This window comes from Leptosomus discolor, chromosome 1 (assembly GCF_034619465.1).
Source record: "Leptosomus discolor isolate bLepDis1 chromosome 1, bLepDis1.hap2, whole genome shotgun sequence".
NCBI classification, from domain to species: Eukaryota; Metazoa; Chordata; class Aves; order Leptosomiformes; family Leptosomidae; genus Leptosomus; species Leptosomus discolor.
In genome coordinates, this window is record NC_141391.1 from 57,467,726 (window position 1) to 57,491,521 (window position 23,796).

The 23,796-nt window shown below is 41.6% G+C and overlaps 1 protein-coding gene across 1 annotated transcript in view; it reads left to right on the forward strand.

The window, feature by feature from the left end:
- GPC6 (glypican 6) overlaps positions 1–23,212 on the forward strand; it is an 805,850-nt gene extending 782,638 nt beyond the window's left edge. The window contains exons 8-10 of the mRNA XM_086482023.1: positions 12,937–13,073; positions 22,391–22,566; positions 23,010–23,212. Coding sequence (XP_086338149.1) covers positions 12,937–13,073; positions 22,391–22,566; positions 23,010–23,212 — 516 coding nt within the window. The remainder of the gene's footprint in view (positions 1–12,936; positions 13,074–22,390; positions 22,567–23,009) is intronic.
- The last annotated feature ends 584 nt before the right edge of the window (positions 23,213–23,796 follow it).

A 23,796-nucleotide genomic window follows, 5' to 3' on the forward strand; every position in this document is an offset into this window, starting at 1 on the left:
TTTTTAACTTTTTTTTTTCAAAATTCCCTGTGTCTACTGTTATTGGCTTTGATGGACAGTTGAAGTATGATAGCTTAAGACACATTTGACAGAATATGACTTTGGCCTGCATAAATTACTGACAAGGAGTTTTCGGGGAAGTACTGAAGCAAATTTGCAGTGGTTAAAAAATGTGTTATACATTATAGCATAATCACTGCTGCTGAACAATTTGATGGGTAGACAATTAACTGAGTTTATACTTTAGGTGAGTCCTTATATTTTTTCCTTATAGGTTAACTTCTCAAACTGCTCTGAGCCCTTTCGAGGAAAAGATTTTAGAAGGGGCATTTTCCCACTCCCTTGCCAAAAATCATATTTCTTTTCTGTCAATGTTGTGTCTTTTCTCTCACTGGTAATTCAGAGGTGGCAGGTTTTGGTCTTTCTTCACACACCCGTATCAACCCCTATGGGGGGTGTTAGCTAGAACCCTTCCACACTGTGCCAGTAGTTTCCTGGTCCTTTTCTACTCTATGTCACCAAATCCCAGACTTTTCAAATGACATTCTGGAAATACTCCAACGAAGTGGATAATAAATGAAAGAGTCTGTGAAGCTGAGGATCCTTACGGGATGCTCCTGAAAACATACTTTGGGCAGTGGCCCATATTTTATGCATTCAGTATCAGTGGTAGGTTTGATTCAGTGAGGGTAATCTCTTCTGTCTGGTGAAGAGCTCCTGACTGGAAAATATCGCTGGTTTTATAGCTAAAATAGACAGAAAATGAGAATGTTTCTATTATTATATTCAGCTCATTTGTGACACTATCCTTTGTGAGGTGGTATTTTTTCCATTTTGAGCTTTTTCTATACTGTAAAGAAGTCTGTGTTTAGTTTTTATAGACAAAATTGCAAATTTTCTAGATTTTTCACCCCATGTCTTGTGAAACTACTGTCTTAAAATCTGTGATCTTCACTATTATGAGAAAACAAATCCAATTTTCTGGCTTTTGTGACTTTGCTAAATCCCTCAAAACATGAATTCTAAAGCTTCTAGATTTGGAGGCAAATAAACTGCAGTGCTTTTTACTTTTATAATGTCATTGTCTTTATGGTAGACTCATGACCATGCGAACACAGCTTGTGATCACTGAAAGCCTGGCGTGGCCTTGCATGAATCCTTGCTGAAATGCAGCAGCGGGCTAAGGTGGGGAAGGCACTTTGAAAAAAAAGAGACAAATAAATAACCAGTGTGCAGCTGCCTCAATCCTGAGGGTGCTGGCACAGACGCCAGGCTGCTTTTAAGCTGCCTATGCGCAAGGAGCAAGCATCGATCTTCTGTCCAGCTACTCGCTTCCATCAAGAGGGGTAGCCGGCAGGATGCTGCCTGCCAGCTGTAGGCAGCTCTGCAGCTGGTAATGCTCAGTTATACCTGTTTGTGCTAACAGATAGCTGTGAAGAGCAGGCAGGGGATTGCCCAGGCTTTGAGGGAAGAACGAGACAAGAATATTTTACTGATCTTCATGAAATGACTCCCTATCTATCCATTTATTGCAGCTTGATTGTTTTGGGTCCTGTAGCTTTGCTTTCACCACCCACCCTGCCCTCACAGCTGGCAGCAGAAGACAGAGCACCTTCTTCCCATGTCCCATTTGGGTCCCCCTTATCCCAGTGACAGCATCCTTGCCACCTCAGAGCCATGCAGCCTGCCCTCCCTCTATAGCCTCTGTGATGCAGGGGTCTCTTGCATTAGCACTAAAAGTAAGAAGAGGGGGCAAGCACAGCAAGATGGTCAGCGCCTCTTACCACTTGTGCCTGTCACAGAAAAGGCAGGCTTGACAGTGTTGCTGTCATTGCCCAGCACATGCAGGGCAGCAGCCAGAGCTGCATTCCCATCCCCAGATCATCAGGAGCAGTGGCCACGGCTTCACTTCCTCCAGCTCTACCCAGCTCTGTCTTTCTTGTCTTCCTGTCTGGTCCTGGGTTGGTGCTTGCCCGTCATTCTTGGGAGACAAAATCAACTTTACATATGCAGCTGCCTGACTCCGGTCTCTTCACTTGGCAACATCCAAAAAGTAGTGACATAAGGTGCCCAGATGCCAGCAGCATGCTTGCAGTGGCAGGGAGATGGATGGCAACCTACAAAGCCTGCCCAAGAGCCACAATAAACACTCAAGCAGTAACATCAAGTCTAGTTGCATGCTGTATTTACCTGCTTGGTTTAAATATAACTTGAACTATGCTATATTGTCATGAGTATTAGGTAGACATATCCTTGGAGGAGTAGGTAGGCTTACTACCTAAAGCAATACCGAAGGAGGAAAAACAGACTTTTCATTATAAAGAAGGTGCTAGAGCTGTAGGAGTAATGCTTTGCTTAGGCAGTGACTCTCTAAGTGATTTTCTTTACATGTATTTTTCATATATATATATAAATATAAAATATGAGCATTCCTTTCTGCCTCACGTTTTCTACTTGATATGAAAACTCTTTGGGACCGACACCTACTCATTCAGATTCACACAGTATGCTTCATGTGCTTGCTACTGTGCCCATTCTTATCCATACAAAATTTCTCCATCGATGTTTGCTCTTTAAATTGTCCAGATTAGATTCCACAAATGATCTTGAAAATTGTACTGAATTTATGGCAGAGGTGAGCAGTGCACCTTGAATTCGTGTTGCTCACCAACTCATGAGGCTCAGACTCCAGATATACACATGTGCTAGCACTTTCATCTTCAAAGGGAACCAAAAAACAGAAGGGGTCCATTTCCTGATTCAGGATCAGATTGAACAGCAATCTTGCAAGGATATCTAAATTCATGACTCTCCACCCGGCCATGGCAGAAAACAGGAAATCGATTAGCCTCATTAGATTTTTGCTGCTTTAGGATAAAATCTTGTGAGAACACATCATTACTTTGCTGTACTTCAAACTGGACTTAAATTTTCTCTCTCTTTTAGAGAGATCCTTAAGCACTTGCTGGACCTATACCAATCTCTGTGTCTCCTGCCTACCTATGCCTGAGTCCCTGGCAGCCCTGAGGAAGCTGTGTGCAGTTGTCCTGTTAGGATCCAGTAATTGAAGTACTTAACACTATCATGAAAGGACAAGAGAGTGCAACTCCACATCAGCAGAGGATAAACTCACCCTCTCCTCAGTAGGAAGCCAATGAAAGTCATTAGTATATTGACATAGTAGATTTACAGTTCAAGGCGCTCTCGGACTCTGTTTTCCTGATAAGCACTTTTCCTGCTGAGCCTACTTGCCTTGCCAGAAATGGCCTTTGATAAAACTTTCTGTCTCTGAAAACAATAATGTTTTCGTTCTAACTGTTTTGTGATTTTCATTTTTGGACTTGGATATTTTAACAAACTATATTTGCATGTTATATAATACCAATTTGTTAAACCTTCTCTCGTCTCTGAAGCAACTCTGAAAATGAAATTGTGCATCTTCCTCAGAGAGTCTGGAAAGAAAATTTGGCAAAAAATAAATACAGAACTCCGCATCACCACAATCAGCACATGCAATGCCACAAAGCCTCTATGCTGACTTTTAATTCTTTCCCAACTGTATATATCCACCACTTGTAATAATGCAGACTTGTGTATTTGGATTAAAATAATCCAGAATGCAAATATACAGGCCATTGAAATCAAGCTCTAGTTTCAGTTAAGCTGAATGATTGGCAACCAGAAGCACTAGGGGAGGGAAAGCTACTAAACATTAATTCTGGATGAAATGAAAACGTAATATGGAAGGAAGCAGGAGTTGCATGCTGTGGCTGCAAGTCCGGGCTGTTCCGGTAAAACATCCTTACAGGCTATGACATGGAGAAACGCATTTTGCCAGCAATTTCTTACTCTGTGCAACCGCCCTCCCTTGGGCTGAGCCTTGGGATAACGAGGTCTCAGCGCCGCCGTGGCGGGCTGGGCCTCACTCCTTCTACTCCTCCCGCCACGGCCCCTTCTCACCTCCGCCCTTGGCTCATAGCTCCCACGCCCACCCTTTCCCTTCCCTTTTTAAGGCGCAGAGGAGGCCGACACCTACTGACGAGCCAGCAAAACTGCACCCGGGCCGGGCTGGGAAGGCTGGGTAGCCTGCCCGGTCCCCCGAGGGGCTCCTCAGGGAGGCCCGGCCTCCCAGCCCCGGGCTGAGGGGAGGCAGGGGTTTACACCCCCCCGGCTGCACTCGACGTGTCTCGGAGGGAGGGAGAGAGATTTTGATACGTTTCTCTCGTAGGAGCTCAAACAGAAAACGAGGGAATACGTTTCCAGCAACATTAAAATTAGGTTTTAATGGGCTGGGAAAGGTGCTATAGTCTGATTAACTACTTGATTGATCACTTTGCAGCATAAGAATGCCAGTCATGGACGAGCAGGTGCTTTTACACCTGAACTCCCTCAGTAAAGTGGTAGTTGGGCTCTGAAAAATGGACAAAGCCAAAAGATCCCTGAGGTCCATAGGGAAAACTGTACTGGTTTTTACATTGTTGGAAGACATCTCACATTTTATGACTGTGTACAGTAATTTCAAAATCTTAAGGTGGATCCTTCATCAAAACTCTCACTTGCATGCTCTGGCTTTAGATATTTCTTAGCTTTCTGTATTTTTGGCCACCTTAGCACAGCCTTTTCTCCATGGCTCTATCTAGTCTGGGCAGACAGCTGGATGTGCCACTACAGCTGGATGTGCCACTCATGGTGGAGGGAGAGGAAGGTCAGAAGCCCAGAAGTTGCTGCCAGGGTAGCTGTCTTCTTACTGCTAAAATTTGAGTTATTTCAAGGCATTGAGTGTCCATGGAGAGCTTTTTCAAGGCAATGGAGCTATGTCAAGAAGTAACCACTAGAAGAAATTAAGTTAAATGTAAGGCTACTTCAAGTACCAAGTACAATTATACTTCTTGCTCTGTTGTGAAAGGACGTATCCCAGCTCCTGCTGTCCTTAGAAATCATATGCTTCTCACACCTGTTGGGAGGCTTGAACTACTTGTCTGTTATAACACATGTAAACTCTTGAGTTTTAAGAGAAGAAACAGCCACTTCATTCCTGGTACCAGGTCAACATCTCCAGCATAAATGAAAGACTGTAGCTTGAAATACTCTATCAGTAATTGTTTACATTAGCTATTACCATTTTTGCTTGGAGAGATGAAGGACTGTTCACAAAGAATCAGTGCTTAACGGCTAAGCCTTGCCACAGAAAAGCCTCTGGCATTTTATCTTTAAGATTCCAGCATATTTCTGGTGCTACTTTTGTACTTATCTGCAATAAAAAACTGATTCCTCCAAGTGCTTTGGATTTGCTTGAATCAGATTTATAGACCAGCTTTTTAGTACTGCTCCCAGGTATTACAGGAAAAGGGGAAGCTACTTCAAGTTCCTACAAATTTCCGTTTCAGTGTGCTGATGCTTCCAGCAGCTTCCACTTTCCAAAAGCAATGTTTTTATTTACTGGGCATCCAAGTGCAGTGAACTTGGCCTGACATAGCTACTTAAGGAGGCAAACCGGTTGTGCGAGTCAAGCCAATAGTAAGGGCGAGGGTAAATGGGCACATTTATGGAAAGGAGTAGAAGTTTACCCCAGGTTGCTCTGCCATTTGACAGGCTTCTCCTCTTCCTCTCTCCCCAGCCAAAATGAATATTGAATGTGGGAAGGGTTTAGTGTCAGGCTCTACCTGCCTGTAAGCAATAATGTCAGTGTCTTCATTAAAAAAAAGGTCTCCATTTGGTGATGTGAGGCACTGTTAAGCTCTCTGCAGAGATGTGGAGACTGCTGGAGGCAGGGTTTCCAGGTGAGGGTTAAGGCACACACTTACTTTCCTTGCATTATTTTTGGGCATGGGGCTGTCAGCTCGGAGTGGTGGCAGTCTAGCCCTTTACACAGGCAATGGCACATGCCCCTGGAGTCAGTTAACATGCAGTGTGGCACAGGCGTTGCCAGGCCACAGATGGCAAGGGAACATCTGCAAGCACACGTCAGCATTCATGCAGATCTGTAAATTATTTTCCTTAAAAAACATGCAATAGGCAACCTGGATTGCTTTCAAATGCCTGTTTCAGATCAAAGCTGAATGAAACAAAGTGCAACTAGGTCATCCAATACAGTCACACATAACTCACGACCTACAGGAGACTTAGCCAGGTCGCTGCAGGTGTCTCATATGTCACTGGAAACTTCAGTGAGTCAGTGCCGAGTTGCTGTGGACTATACTGCGAATGTAGACACGTAAGTGTAGGAGTATTAGTACGGGAGCTGAATCCACCCTTTCTAAAGATATATATCTGTTAGTCTGAGAATTCAGTGGGGCTAACAGTCATTCTTTACCATCATTTAAAGGCCTTAACTTTTTTCTTGTCAAAGACATGGATAGCCCTTAGAGACAATGACAGGAAAAAATCCTTTCATTTCACTTTAAAATACTCTGGTGAGAAAAGTCTTGCTTTGGAAAGTCACCTAGCTCTTTTGTTTTATTTCACAAATTACCCAAACACCTATTTGTGCTTTATAACTGGGATTCCACATTAGTTCTTGATTAGAAGAGCTGTCATCCGCTTTTCTGTGCAGAAACATGAATCATGAGCAGGCAGTAATCAGTAGAGCTCCAGACCATTTAAAGTCACAAAGTAAAATTTTTAAGAAAAAAAAAAAAAAAAGAGAGAGAGGTGGAAAACCAAAAAGCATTTGTTGAGCAAGAAGGTCCGGGTGAAATTCTCAGAACTTATTTGTGCTGAGAAAGTATCAATAATCATAAAATTTCACAGCCCCCTTTTTTTAGAACCACAGCCTTAACGTTTTGTAGGGGAAATAAAGCTTTGGTTAACCTTGGCACTGACAGACCTCATTAAAATAACAGCCTGTCACTTTCGAGTTTAAAATAACAGGGTTGTCAGTTTTATATTCAGTGGAACAATCTACGGTCTTATTCTCTGGGAAACACTGTGGGTGTGCGGGGGGGGGGGGGGGGGGGGTTGCTGGCAAGAGCGCAAAGGCTGAGCAACACTGCCATCTCGAGGACCCCCCAGATCCAGGGTGCTCCCCGGCAACCGGGGCGATGCGATGCTCAGATCCCACTGAATCAATGCCCTACGCACTTCACTTTTTGAAAGGCTGAAAAATGATCAAGGACATGGTGGTTTGGCAACTGCTTGGCATTTAAATTTATTTTGTGAGAAAGTGTGGAAATGTATAATGTGTGAAAAAATAATCTCCATATAGGGCAAGTAAAGTTCTGCTTTGCTTGTCCCAAATTGAAGCACGTCACCCTCACTAAAGTGCCTAAAGTGCATTGAAATTTTGAGCACCTAACGAGCTGTTCTATGCAAAAATATGGCTAGTCTCCTTATATCTAATCAGTGGAGAAATTGAGGAGCCTTTAAAAAGCCTCTGAGAGTTCAGTCCCCTTTAGCTAAATTCAGACACCTGGGTGAGACAGAGGAAGCCCAGTTCCGCTGCTTACACTGTTTACACTAATGCCTCTGAGATATCTGTATGAAGATGGCAGATGTTACAAAGGATATACAGGAGACATCTTTCTCAAGGGGCAGCCCCTAAAACCGAGGGGTCCAAGCTAGCTGCTTTTCATCAAGCCCAGTTTACAAGGAAAACTGTGTGTCAATTAAAACACCGATCTGTCCTGTACTTACCTGCTTGTGACAGGATTCTTGCCCTGACTGCAACACCCACGTGTAGCAAAAACATAAACATAATAACCAGTTAGAAACAGTATATAATATGTGCTTGCCACCTAGTCCTTTTAAACAAATTGTTGGCCGTTAGTTGTAGGATACTTTCAGATTAAATCCCTTAATGGACATAAATACTGACCAATGTATGAAAGTCCAGTGCAGTTTTCTGCTGGCATGGCATAACACAAAACTGATCGTGGTGATCTGTTTATTCTTCCTACCTGGACATGCCCATGATGAAAGGCATGCTCTTCACGATCCCCCACACAGGGCTCAAGTGGTCAGTGCCATATTCATAAATCTGTTATCAAGCTGCCCATCATTATACAAGGTCTACATCATTTGTAATACAGACTGTAAGGGTACTGGGTGCGTGGCTGTGTATGTTAGACATATCCAGGGGAAAGCAAGCAGCAGACAGTGGAAAACAGTCTGTTTTTTCACCTGGAAATAACGTAGCACGAAGAAGTGGCATTAGTTAAATGTTGCTTGTGAATTAAAGGGCAAAGCGGTATGTGACTGAAGAAACTACACAGACACGAACGTGGCTTGGACAGCTACTTTCATGCCTGTTCTCTAAGAAAAAGCCTCAGGCCTCTTTCTACTCACTGTCTCTAACTGTTCTGTTAGTGTGACACACTGGTAAGATACACTTTACGTACCTGCCCCGAAGTCCCTGAAATTACAGCGCCTTGTCACAAACATGCACTTGAAACATCTTCCAAGTGGCTATGCCGGCACATACCAACCCATGGTACGTCATCCAGAGTGGCACCCTGGTACACCAGAGAAGGAACATCCGATGAGCAGTCAGAAATGTTTGTATGTTTTCACAGGGCATAAAGGCTTAACCCTCAATGGGACTTTGCATTGAGGTGCATCCCCAGGGAGAAGGCATTGACAGAAAGGCAAGCTGAATATTCTGCCTGTATTTCGAAAGGAAAACCTTCCTAAACTGCAGAATAAACAAGAAAAAATGCAATGCAAAAACATCAGGAAGAAGAAAAGAAGGTTGATGAGAACCATTTCTTCTTAACACAACCAAGACTCCATATTATTTTATTTCATTTATTGCATTGAACCTGGGTCAGTTTTGGATGTATTCCACCACTATTTTAGCACCTTCTGATATTCCTCTGTCTGCAAGAGTAGGGTTTATATTGGTGAGGATGATAAATCTGGAAGGACTATGAGATGGACTTGCCAGAGGAGGACTTGGCAGAGGAGGAGGAAGGTAAAAGGGAATTTATTTTTTTAAAATTATTTTAGGACCCCCACCTTTAAAATTGTTTTTTTGACCCCCGTTGCTTCTGAGTGCATATTATCCCACTGCCAAAGAAGTGCATTTCCATCTGAAACTAAACCAAAGTGGATTCCATGGGCAATTGGCTGCCTACTTCACAAGCAAGTGTCTTTCTAGGATCTTTCATGCCTTATAAAATGTTGTCATCTGACTTTTAGTTTTGCATCATATTTTCAATGCTTTTTTGAATTATCCTGATTAGTCTTTTGATTTTTCCAGCTGTCCTGAATTAAAAAAAAGGAATGCTAAGATCTGATTGCTGCTAAACTGATGGGCTTGCTTTTTAGCTCACTTCATTAATTTGGAGTGCAAGGTGGGAAAAGAAGACAGAAACATTGGTCAGTTTTATTTACCTGCTTATAACTGAACCCATGCTCATAGGACTGAAACCGAGCTCATGGATGCTGCTGAGCCAAGTTCTGCTGAAGAATTGCATGATATACATGACTGCCTCAGTCACATAGGAAATCAGTGGCAAAAAAAAAAAGAAATTAACTGTATTTCTTCATGTAGGGCATGTAACTATACAATTTCCACAACTCTGGATATTAACTTCTCTTTGGCAATGATGCAAACATTTAACTTTTCTCACCAACACAGTATTGCCTTTCTTCTGTTAGCAATTATAGATGAAGGCCAGGCTATTTTAATATCCATTTCTATATATCCCCCAACAAATTAAAAATGTATCTCTATGCGTGGCTCTTACTATATTCTCTTTTTTATGAGAGAGAAAATATTGGAATTCAAAACAAATTTAGTACCTTCAAAGTAGCTGAAAAAATGTAGTTCAATATAATATCAGGGCTATGTCAGGAAGATAGTTAGGGAAAGTGAGGCTAACTACGGCCAAAGAGATCCAGCTGTCTTAATCCGAATAAATCTCTGCTAAAGAAAGTGGAAAGGAAATATGTAAAATATCAAAATTGCATATGTCTTGTGTTTAAATGTTTCCACAGAAGTCTAACCAAGCTTGAAAGTTAATCTTTAATTCAAAGAATAGGAAATACCAAGGAATCATTTACAAGGCCACAGGTCACTAGGGGGATACAGTAGTCTGACTTCATAAACCACAAGCAAGTGATGTTAACTGAATCCTCAGTGGCTTTTATCTCGTTTTCAAGGGACTGTACATCTGTTACGTATCTTTTAAATGCTGGCGGAGATCAAAACAATGTATGGAGGAATATGCATGACCATGGAGACTAAGAGACTTACTGTGGTCATGCTTGAGGAGATCCCAGAACTGAAATCACTGAGACCCACAGGCAAAAGTTTTAAATGTTGTGGCAGGCATTACGTCACCTAATTCTGTTCTGCATTTAAAGTTACATTAAAAGTACTCCAAAGTCGTTGCCTGCCTGAGTGTCCATCATGCAGAAGTGAATGTCGCCACCAGGTTGATCCCTAAAAGAGAAGGTGAATCAATCGGTGTTCTTAATTTCTCTTTGAAGGCCACCAGAAACCACACTGCACTTCCAGAAAACTAGTTTCAGGGTGAGGTTCAAGGAACTGTCTAGGCAGATGTGTAAACTCCACTGCCAGAAGCTGAGAGCATTAACAGAGGTCTGGTTACACAACAGGAAAGAGCAAGACTTCAGAGGCTGAGTCCACAAGTTGTTTTAAGCTTGATGGTAAAATAATGCAATGGGGAGGGTGTATAGCTATGAAGGCAAATATCTGAGGGGGATAAAAATTGTTAAAATGCACCTGAATTGGAACCATCTAGAGAGGGCTGCAGACGACAACCTTTCCCTAAGCTGTAGCCATTTTACATATAGAGTATGTAAACATCATTTAGTATCTTCAGGAGAGACTAGCAAATGGGAGTTCTCATTTTGATTATCAGGGAGTATCTGGAGATTGTGTGCAGCATGCGATCTGTGAGAACCTCTCTCCATTGTTTTGCTGGCTTCTATGAAAACACAAGATTTGTACTCCAAATTACAAGGGCCAGGGAGGGAAAACACTTTCCAATGGGTGTTGACTCACTTGTGGTTCAAAATAGAAGTCTGCAAGTCCTAGAGCAGCAGCTCTAAATTGATTGCGGTAGAAATCTGAATACAGCTCTAAACATCCGAGTTTTGAATAGCTTAAAATAAGTTGCAGGTAGCAACAATGTTACTGCTCTGAAAACTAATTACTCACCACTGGTATCAGATTGCTTGTGCTAATAGTTATCCAGGCATGAGCAATAAATGAGAAAATCTGTCCCTTTGACTCTCCTGTTCCCTAAGCTTATATGAATGGACTCTTCTCCTTATAAACCCTTCTCCCTACATTTTCTATAGGATTTCTCTATCTGATTTACTGCACTGTGGCCTAACAAGTGTTTACACACCTCTTCGTGAACACTGGGCAGTTTAACTGAGTTGCTTGTGCTGGTTAGCTGTACCGTTAGGGACCTTGGGGTTTCTGCTCTCAGCATAGGCAGAAGAGGAAGAGGGACTGCTGTCTGCCCAAAGACCCTGGTCCCATGAACCAAAGACATCAGAAAGGGCAGGCATTCTGAGACCAGCCCCACTTCTGCTAAAGGCTTGCCTGTATTCTGCAAACTGCAATTTAATTTTTGGCTTGGTAGGGCTCCCCTCTCGAGAATTTAAAGACTTGCAAATGCTACTAGTATCTCATATGAAAACAAAGCAACTAGGGCTTGGCATAGGGTGAGAAGGAGATTTATAAGGTGCCTATCATGGCAAAAAACACCATCAACAACCCATGCAGCCAAATACCTTCCTACTTATTTCTTACAGATGAAAATGCGGATGGTGCTTTTGAAATAACATCCCTGACTGTTTCTGTCTCCTGGCTTATAAAGTGACATTCCACAGAGTTTAAGCATGGCAAAGCAGTGTGGGCCATTTGCTCAGGGAGCTATCATGTCTTCAGAACAAAAGATAAAAGAGATAAATAGCCAAGTACAATATTGTACCTCAACAACCTAAAAGCCAATCTCAAAACTGAATGGAAGAATGGAGAGCTTTTATTTCTTGGTTTTTTAAAGAATAAAGCTCAGCAATTTCCTTTGAAAGCTATTCAACAAGCTCCCCTAAATCCTATTACAACTTAATGTGAAATGCATCTGTTTCCATAAGAACAGCAGTGGCACATTCATCCTTTGTGCTCTGTCCTTTGTTGTCTTTTCTATCTAGTCTTGTAGATTTTTCCACTCTAGCATACTGAACGCAAAACAAGAACTGATAACATTTTAGCCAGAGCATTTATTTATTAAGTTGATGCTGGAAATTCAGTTTGTTTCTGATTGCTGCCTGAATCATGTCAAATTAAGTTATTGTTCAAGGTGTTTATAACATAAAGAAACTGTTTCAATACTGTCCCAACATTTCTTGAATGTGAAGTCTGTATCCAGCTACAGATATTTATCTACATCTAGCAGCAAAGATGGATATAGTCTCTGCCTGCATGTGTATACCCAAACTTCTCGCTGCTACTGAGCTCCAAATGTACTGCAATGTATTCAGCCTGCATATCTTAAATCAGTTCAACATCAGCTCAGCAGTGCACCATTTTTTAAGAACCTGCGCATGTAGCTCTAAATATAATATTTACCTAAGACATGACCAAGTTGGTGGGTGAGACATTTTATCTGACGTACACCATTTAACTGAATTTACATTCAGCAGACTGTGAGGCATATTAATTCATAGGAAGATGTATATTTAGAAAACCTTAGACAAATGGAAACTAGAAAGAGCAAGATCTAACACGCTTTTATTAATGTCTTGCCTGTGGAAAAAAGGTGACTGATTATTTGTTCTCCCCAAACCCCAATGCTGAATGCCTTGCTCGTAAATACAGGGATTTAAGTTTTAGCACCTTCGGTCCTTTTAACCTTCGCCATCATCACCATTACAGAATTAAACAACATATTATTTAACACAATAGTTAGTGTGGCTGATGTTTTTAACCTCTTTTCCCTATTGTTGTCTCTTAATCAGGTAACAGACATTAAAGAAAAGCTAAAGCTCTCTAAAAAGTTCTGGTCAACATTACCCTACACAATCTGCAAGGATGAGCGAGTGACAGCCGGTCCATCAATGGAGGAGAACTGCTGGAATGGCCACACCAAGGCGAGGTGAGGTAGACCCCTCTCCACTGCATTTGGTCCAAATCCCTGTCTGGCCTGAAGCAATCACAAAACTGAGGGTATTTAACAAAACTGTTTATAAGAGTGAAGTGGAAATAGGGAGAACAAGTAATTGTCCACACTCAGCTTGTAGCCAAGATTACTGTCACGGTGCCATTAAAGCCGGAGTGTGAGTCAGAGTAAATGTGCACAGTGTGTCAGCATGTGAACACCGAAAATGTTCATTGGTTCAGCTCCAGAAGGATAATTTATACCAACATTTCAAAGAGCTCTTTAGCTCCATTTAGCATCCCTGTGTTGGGACTGACAGCTTGTGAAGCAATTGCACTCTTGGGATATCTTACTGGGATGAAACAGAAATTGGAATTTCGACTCTATTTGCTATTGGCTGGCAAAGCTTAGGGCTATTTGCTGAGGGAAGGGGAAAAAAAAAAACGCAAACAAACCCAAAACTGAAAATAGCCGACAGAGGATAAATGTAACACTCCTACTTATCTCCTGTAGAAGGCTTGACCTTATGTTGCTTCATCAGAGATACTGTGGTCAGCTGCTCTTGTCTGTGATGAGTTTTCTGGTTTAATTTTGAAGTTTGTTTGGCTCTGTCTGTGGCAGGGCTGGAGCTGGCAGATGAGCTGGTGTCTCCAAAGGTCCCAGTGTGGGTTCATCAGCTGACAGAGGAGAGGATCTGATTATCCCTGCTGAGAGACAGAGGAATTGACTCCAGGACCACACCACAGGCAGTTAGGTTTCAGGTCTGCAGCAGTAGCCTGTGCTTTTGGGGAGAGAGGAGGAGTGGAGAGGTTTGAGTGTCTGGTGAACACTGAATTTGGAGGGCAGTGATACTTTCTGTCGCTCAGGTACTGAAATCTTTATTTTCCTTTTACCTGATGACATATGAAGCCAGAATACAAAAATAAGCCAAAAAAAAACCAAAAAACCCCCAAACCACAACAACAAAATAAACAAGGGAAAAAATAAGTGAGAGAAGCAGTCTCATTTTGATATAAATATATATAATATAAAAACTCAGCAAAAATAAGACAACATAGGAAAAAACTCACAAACCTGTTAAATGCCATTTTGCATGGATGGGTGGATGAGTGGATGGACAGATACATAGATATATTTCACCCACCCCATCATCTAACCTTTTTTGTAAGGCGCACACTTTACAGGGGGAGGTTTTGCACTGAACACATGCATTTTTTCTAGCCTTACTACATAATGGTCAAAAGAATTCATTTCACAGATGAGAGCAGAGGGCTCTTTGGGATGCTGCTAGCCCATTGAACCCACTTTGAGATGCACATGAACAAATCTATCCAAAAGCACTAGTCGTTGCTCAGTTCCTAAGTCCCAGATCCAGAGAAAGCCCCTGGGAACTCTGAGAAAGACAGTTAGGAGGAATAAAGAAATAAAAATGTGTTTTTATCCTCCTCTATTACACCTCTTCTTGTCTGTGTGCTTTTTAAGATATGACCTCAGGCCAGTGTGTTGCAGCAGTTAGGCGGAGTTTCCAGGCCTCCCAGCAGGATGCCATGCATCTCATCAGGATGCATGCATTAATAACAGATATATGCTACTCATTCTACAAAAGAGCAGTCACACCTGCTAATATGCCCTCTAGTTTCCATGACCAACACTAGTGTTTGTATCATGTCTGGCCGATATTTTTCAGCTGTCTTCTGCTCCTGCACTGAAGGCTCTGGCACAACTTCCATATTTGTTGGGAGTTATGGAGATGCATTTTATGCACGTAGTTTTTCACCCTCCTTTTTCAGTATTTATCATATGAGAAGCCTGGTTATTTTCATGATGCCTTCTGAGATTAATGTTCTGGAGCCATTGAGAAAAGTTATCCTTTGCTGATAATGTTCTTGATTAATTTAACACAGACATTTCACTCTATGTGGATCAAAGCATCACCTGAAAATACAGTTTCAACAGGCACAGCCACTGCTCCTCTGTCCAGGTTCTATTTCATATCCATTCACAGAGGAAATGTATAGTCATAGTCTTAATAACAGAATTCAATAAATGCTTCAGGTCAAGAGAATAGTAATAAATCAGAGATACCATAGAATATCATGGCCTGTATACAAAATAATATTGAGAATATTATTGAAAATAACTACCTTGAGATGCAAAATCACCTCTTGGCTGGTGAACAAGGACATGTACTGCAGCATAATGAAAAAACATAAACGTTTCCTTGATCATACTGATTAGTATCTGATATCAAACTCTAGTTCACAAGAACAAGGGTAGCAAAATCCAGCTGATATGCCTATATCTATTTGTGTTCACTGTGTCACCTGTCATAAGCACCCCTGTGCCGTATGAGAACCTGAATTTTGAATTCCAGAGAATATGATAACAGCCCATGATAGAAAAAAAGGAAATTTAGCCGCCTCCTCTTTTCCTGGTCATTAATACTACGAGTAAGAAGATGACATGATGTTGGCTACTGTTGCGACATTAATGCTGGGTTTTGATCAGATCCTGTGGTAGTATAGAGAACTAGAAACTTTGAATCGCCAGTTAGACATTATGCCTCATGATTCATTTTACACATCACCACTCAGTGCTGCTTTTAGAGGGAAAAAGTTGCAAACCTGAGATCACAGAAAATGAAGCTAGGATTTCTCCTGAGAGGCATTACACCAAGGTCACTTGTGGTTATTACACTCCCCAGATATCACTTTGCTACCACGATTAATTCACAGTGACATTTGGTCGCCAAATGAAAGTCACCAATTTGCAAATAATCGTGGGGTAACAGTCATCCATTTGGTGTTCTGGAAGGGTGCACTTAGCTTGTTGCTGATCCTGTACAAAGAACAGTTTTAATCAGGTCACATCAGGTAGAAACCAAGTGCTGTGGAAATGGGAAAACATTTATTAGGTGGATGAATATCTGTTTTTGAAAAATCCATATTAAAAAAATAATAGTAGCTGCTTCAGACAAAGTGCCTTTTAGAGAGATGCCCAACGGGACTTTTCCATTATATTTTTATTCACAAAAGAACTTGAATATAATTTTATGTTTAAAGAATTAATGTCTTCTGCCAGATGTACAGAAACAGACTTTTTAAAGGTATTTGGGATCTAAAAAACATCATCAAGTCCAAACTTTAAAAGTTAGCTCCTTCCCTATGTGCTGATAACCTCTTCACTAATAGATGTTCTCCAGAAATTAAGAAATTTTCCAAAGAATGATGTAATCCAGGGTTTAGAACTTAAACCAAATCCAAGGTATTAGCCCTTGATTATGTGACATTTACTGAAGAACAGTAACCAGATCTGCAACTACCCTGGTGGTCAGAGGACGAACCTTGAATTGCTCTAACCAACTCAGCCAACTTGTTTCAGTCAAACCACATGAGAGATTGTGCTCATGCACTATTGTCCTGGAGTTAATGCTCACCAGGACTACAGACTTATTAATAAGTCTGAGCTCTGGAAGGCTGTAATCTGGAAGTGATGAGACCTGTGTTCCTTTCCATGAGGAACCTATCACTCCTCCAAGTACAATGAAGAAGAAATAGAATTATATATGGGACACACAGTAATTATAAACAGGAAAAAAAAAAAAAAGAGAAAGATAAGAAATAAAAGGGAAAATGAACAGTCGTTTTGAATGTCTAGCTCAAAACTACAAGGTATTTCACCGAAACGAACACAGGATAGAGTCTCAGCTGGCCTCAAATTTTCTTCTTCTCCTGCCACGCTTGCTGCCTGCTTCCCTGGCAGAGAGCCTTTAATTCCTGGTGAAATTCAGGTGGGAAGAAAGACTTACAGATCAGTGCTTGCCCTGGGAAAGTTGCTGATTGCTGACCAGCAAGCCTTGCAGTGAAAATGAGTTGAATGTCCTTTACCTGGAGGTAGGTGGAGATAACCGGTTAGCACCACTGGTGAAAGTGTGAATAAACCACTTCTCAGGAAGTGAAAAAAATGCCTATTCTTAATTGATGGCTCTAGTTTATTTTTGCATCTTCTTCCTTCCAACAAACTGTCAGATGAGCCATTTTCTCCCTCTCCTTCTGTCTCCTTGAGCTTTTCTCCAAGAGGGAGAAAAAATTAAAAAAAAAAAAAAAAAAAACTGAAAATATCCTATGAGGATTACCTCCTGAGCAAACAGAATCAGATGAGGTGATCTAGTTAGCCAAACAAGCCAATTTTCCACTGCACTTATCTTTCTCGACCAGATGTGACTGCCTACCTCCAGCCCAGCCTGAGTAAGCCTGTGCTGTATTTTGTACTATTGCCTACAATCCTGTGCACCTGGAAAAACTCCAGTACTGCCTGGGTGGGATGATCCAGTTGTACTGTAAGCAGCTGCTGTGGCAGCAAAATACAGAGAATGCTACCTTTTAAGGCACGTGTGTCTTAAAAACACAAGATTTCTACTTTTTGTTTGGTTTTTTTTCGTAGCTACAGCCTTTATATCAATGACCTGAAAGATTAGAGTTTCAACTTTTAGAGTTGAAAAAGAAGGAGACACCCTGGAATATTAACTGGATATTTAAAAAAACAACAACAAACAAACAAACAAACAAACAAAAAACCCAACCAACCAACCAAACAAACAAAAACACCCCACAACTCCCCTGGTTGTAAATAGGCTTTGTGGTACTTGGCTATGATGTGCCAAAAGACATCTTTGTTGTGCCTACTGAGATAAGCAAGAACTATGGAAAAGCTAAGAGGAGCAGAAAGCATTAATATTTTAGAAAACAATGTAAATTACACTAAAATCCTGACATAGCTGAGCAAGGAGCAAACAGCAGAAAACAAACAGTACTGTTCAGCTTCTCTATACTCAGAGGGCTAAGAAAGATGATATTTTTTTGCTAGGAGGATGCAAAGAACAGACACTGATTCAGGTTGATACTTCTCTTTGTTTATAATGGGCATAGAGTTCTTGTAATGGCCAGGCCTACGAAGAGATCATTAACAAGAGCAGAAGCAGCAGCAAAGCTTAAAATTCACAAGGGTGTCTCCACTTACAGAACTGCAGCAAAAGCAGCTGTGTTCAACAACTTTACCCAGCCAGCAACAAATCTTCTGTCAAAAAGTAGTCCCAAGACATGGCTTCCAGTTCGGTGTGACTTAACCCTACCCCACACACATCAAAATGCTTTTGTCAGAACATGTGCCAGGCTGCCTCTCAGAGGCTGTGACTCACAAAACACCTTGGGCTGTGTGTTCCCATATCTGTACTAGTCCTTTAAAGTAAGGAAAACAATTCGAAGATATTTACATTCAGTATAGGCTTTTCTGCCTTTTTTTTCCCCTGAGGAAGCAGGTGAACTAGTTCAGTAATGAGGGTGGAATCCAGCTTCACATTCAGACGTGTAAATTCATGCACTTAAATACATATGCCTGTGGGTGAGAAAATAAGGAGTCATTTGGTTTGCCCCCGTGAGAGTAGTGTCCTCTGAGACTCTCCAGCGTGTCTGAAATGAGTATGACGCAAGACATTATCTCCCATCTGGACTGAGGCTGGGCTAGAACTACTTGAGGTTTTTAAAAAATCACCGATGTTAAGGTGCCTGAAGTCACCCATACACTCCTGTCAGTGTAGTCAATGAGACAGTTTTCCACTGCCTAAAGACACTTATCTACTGGTACGTGAGATGGTGTAAATAGACAAAACACCTTCACGGAGCTGGTAAATAAGACACTAGTCCTACAGAATTTTCAAATGCTACTGTAGTGGCAGCAGGACACCAAGCAGCATATGCCCTGGTGGCTAAAGTGGTACTCAAGACTCAATTCAACTGCCTAAAGAAAGATACCTAATATAATTTTTGTTGTTCCAGATGTCCAAGACCTCCCCCTCAAGCCTGTAGATATGATGTGGAAAGCCACACCTTTCAGGGCTAATAATGAGAAGAAGAAGAATAACCCAGAGCATTCAAATAGCACCAGATGTCTATGTTTGCAACTAAATCCCAGCAGGTAGAATCTAATGAACTAGTCATTTAGCCAAAGGTACATGGGGTTCCAACAGCTGTCCCCACTCCACTGACTAGTGGACTCCTGACTAGTTTGGACTAGATCTTGTTGACTAGATCTGGCAAGAGCAGGACTCGGCTCATATACAGACACTTGCATGTAGACATAGAAGTTTGGGTATCTGTATAAACCTAAAGATGAATCTTCAGCCTCTTTAATTCTTTTGCTCTTATGCCCTAAATGCCAAGAGGTTCATTCGCCTGGGAATTTAAGTATCCACCTAACTTTTAGGCAATCATAAGGTAATGGGTTTCTTGTGACGCACATCCAGTATGGCTACCTTACACATCTAGGTGATGTGACTGGACTGTTTTCCTGAGACATTAGGCCCTTCCATGCCAGGTATGCTTTGGGGATCACCAGACCCTGAGGCAGATAATGCATGTGGAACCTCCTATGCTCCAGCTTGCACTTGTTGCCACTTGTCCTATCATTGGCCATCACCGAGAAGAGCCCGGCTCCATCCTCCTGACACTTGCCCTTCATGTATTTATAAACATTAATGACATCACCCCTCAGTCTCCTCTTCTCCAAGGTAAAGAGACCCAGCTCCCTCAACCTTTCATCATAAGGGAGGTGTTTCACACCCTTAATCATCTTTGTGGCTCTGCACTGGACTCTTTCAAGCAGTTCCCTGTCCTTGAACTAAGGGGCCAGAACTGGACACATTATTCCAGATGCGATCTCACCAGGGCAGAGTAGAGGGGAAGGAGAACCTCTCTCGACTTACTGACCACACCCCTTCTAATACACCCCAGGATGCCCTTGGCCTTCTTGGCCACGAGGGCACATTGCTGGCTCATGATCATCCTTGACCCACACTGATCACAGTGCAGCATATGAACCTCGATAAAAAGCACTCTCTAATTGCTTTAAATCTCCAAACTAACTCATATTGCCTCCATATAAAAAGCTTACTAAGAAGTCAGTACGTTCTTATATTATTGACGATAACACAAGATGAAATCAAACACAAATCAGTTAAAGAAAGCCTATGAACTGCCATTCAGAGCTAGCCATAGATTCCCCCTGGATGGCCTGCAATAAAAAGCAGGTAACCCTTCATAAACAAGGAAAGCAATCCACATGAACTTCTAGCTAACAGCTATGGCCATTGTCATCAACAAGACACTGGGCAAGATGGACATCCTCTCTGAGCCAGCAGGGCAATTCTTACATTCTTACTTCTTTTAATCAACTGCACCTTGAAACCGCTGATTTACTTCTAGGCTGAGTAATTTATCTACAGCAGCCATTTCATTTGCAGAGACATGTGACAGATGGAGGTGCTGTTCCTTTGCAGCCCAGAGCTTCCCTGCATGCCAAGGTCTCCATCCTGCTGCCTCCAGGCAGCTCTGCAGAATTATTTCCAATTTCTATCTTTGGTGATTCATAACACTACAGTTTGCAGTCCTCTGTACTAGGGGAAGTGGTTCTGCCTTCTCGCCGTAGCTAAGCCTGTGCCAGAGGAGTCTGGATGGGATCCCTACAGCATTGTTATTTCTTCTTATGATACTAGTGAAACAACAGGACATGCACTTTGAGGCAGGGTATTTCTGGCAGTCACGTTTTGTTCTTATGTGTTCACACTCCCCCAGGATTATTCTTATGTAAGCTTTCAAAGGCCGCTGGTGACAAATGAGTCTCATCTTGCAAAGCAAGGACCTATTATGATAAGACTTAAGTCCTTCCCTGGTGCAGCAAAGCAGTCATCATTTTGTGAACCTCCAGAAGCAATACTAAACTTATTTTCCCTCAACCATGACTTCAACAGAGAAAGTCCTTTCTTCTCTCTTTCACATTTATTTTTAAGGGATGTATTTATTTTCCAGACCAATATGAATGTAACACTGGCACCAATGCCAAATTTGAATATTGATAGAGAATTGGGCTGGCACAAGTGTGAGTGAAGTGATATGCTCTTAAACTATATTTGGTGCTAGGCATTGTGAAAGTTTGCCATTAGTAGGCTAGATTGTGCAATCATTACTGGCTGAGCACACACCCACACGAGGAACCTCATAAACATCAGTGGGATAGCCTGGTATGCAAACTAATTACGAGATAGATCATATCCTGATAAAGAACATGAACGAAATGTAGATCTGCCCTAAATCCCTTGCAGTCTAAATACAAGACAAAGATAGTAGGTAAATAAAGACAGACAAGAAAGAACAGGGAAGCAGCGATACCCTGTTTTCTCAGGATACCATGCCAGCACAGAGAAATAATGTCAGCCCTTTATCAGCCTAGCAGCTGTGAAATGCACAGGTAATTTTTAAGAGATCCACAGCAGGAAAAAAGGTAGTTTTGCAGATGCCTATAAGTAGAGTTTCCTGAGGACAAAGAGCAGCAGGGGACAAACTGTTCATATTTAACAAAAGATGATGAAGGCTTTTACTTGGAGATTGGAGTCGTGGGCTGATTTTTGTAGGGGAGAGATACCTGCAAAAGCACACTTGCTGCCTGTGAGCAGACTACATTTGCCAAGGTCAGACAAGGGAATGTTGCAGCAATCAAGAAATTACAAGCTAAGAGCCTGAAAAAAAAATTCAGATGTGTGGATAGATAGGAAATGCCATACCTTAAATATATTATGCACAAAGCACATGGGAGATACAATTATAGCCTGTTTGTATGGACTAAGGACCAAATGAAAGAAAACACTGGAGTTTGGTAAACTCACAACACCATTTATGGACCTGGATGTAGGATGGGCTGGAGATGTTGTTCACAGTGGTCAAAAAAGGAATGCAAGGAAGAAATGGAGAAAAAAATTAATTAAGTGCTTCTTTTAAACAGAGAGATATAATGCCTCAAGATAGCCTTCTAAATTATCTCAGAACAACAAATATGCTATATATAACAAAGGAGTTCATATCTTTTAAGCAGAAAGAAGTAAAAACAGAAGAATGCACTGTTAGATGCTTAATTTAGTGTGTAACCATTCATATCAGTAGAGAATCTGAATATGCAGTGACTTACTGCTGGCTGGTGAACCTCTTCCATAGTTCACAGAGCCAGTGCACTTGCTGGGTAGTATGTGGAGAGTTAGGAGGTTGGAGAGTTTAAATCCTTTCTTCTCTCCATGCAGCTTAGCTACTAAAAAGATCCTCTAGAGTCTGTAAAATTAAAAACCATATTTTTAAAATGGTTTCACTGGAGCTGTATAAGAACTGTGTAATCCTTATCAGTGTCAAATTGCTTAGCACAGTATTTACTGTACAGTCTTTTATTTCTGAAATTTGCTGCATTTTAAACTAATCATTCATCCTGCTATATAGATACTTGCCTGAGATTATGAACGATGGCTTGACCAACCAGATCAACAATCCAGAAGTAGATGTGGACATCACAAGGCCAGACACCTTCATTCGACAACAAATCATGGCCTTACGTGTCATGACTAACAAACTGAAGAACGCATATAATGGAAATGATGTCAACTTCCAGGATACAAGTAAGAAACCATTAACTGTCATTAAATAAGTGTATTCTTTGAACACATTTATAAATCGGTTCCATTGCAATGGCTTTCTTTGGCCTTTGTGATCTGTGCTGTTGGCAACATAAAAAAAGTCTTTTTCTCTCCCGTGATATTCCAGTTATGTATTTGTTTCTTTCGCTTCTCTTGCTTATCTTTGTGTCAAATACATCAAGACACTGAGAGCTTTCCATAAGGCCAGCAGTCCACTTCTTTTTCAGAAGAGCATTTAATCACCTAATTAAATCACAGCGGCCTTCATTTGGCTGGTTTACTGAATGAAAGTTAGCACCAGCAACACTTTCCCGTTCCCAAGGCGTTCATCCCCACCAGGATGCCGGGTGGTATGGGAATGGAGAAAAGGGACTAACACTGTAACCCATGGCCCTCATATTGTTTCCCTCACCCCTTTGTGCCAGGTGATGAAACCAGCGGCTCAGGCAGCGGAAGTGGCTGTACGGACGACATCTGTCCCACCGAGTTCGATTTTGTCACCACTGAAGCACCACTGGTTGACTCCGACCGGAGGGAGGTGGAGGCTTCAGCCACACAACCTGGCTGGTCACTGCAGACGTTGCTCATCATCTTCATCAGTCTCGTACTGCAGAGACAGTGGAGATAATCCTGGATCTGGTCAGAGAAACTGTGTTTTAGCTACAGAAACAGCCGACTTTCTTCTTTTCTTATACTTTTGGACAATGGACTATGCCACAAACATTTGCAGTTTTCTACAAGAAGAGAGCAGTACTGCAACCTGCTTCCCTTTTATGTTTTCCCAAAGAGTACCAGGTGCCAGACTGAACTGCTTCCTGCTTTTTTCAGATATCTCTAAAGATGATATCCACTCTTGAGAGAATTCTTTCTCAAACCTTTGTTACAGGAGACTTTCTGAGCTTCAATTCCTTTTATGCTGCAAAAGTAAAAAAGGATCTTACAGTGTGTCTTTTTCCCTAATGAGAAAAAAGAGGGGGGGAAGAAACCAAGAAAATAGTTTCCTTTCTCAATCAGGCCTGACTCAAGACTGCTGCATTTCAACAGAATATCAATGAAACAAAAAAAAGACACAAAAGGAACAAAAAAAAATGCAACCGTTCTTCACTGACAGCCAAGTTTCCTTTAGGAACTTCTGTAGGATGATTCGGGTCATCAGAATGATCATTGCTATAGGGAGGAAGTCTGCATTTTTTTTCCAACACAAAAGTATGT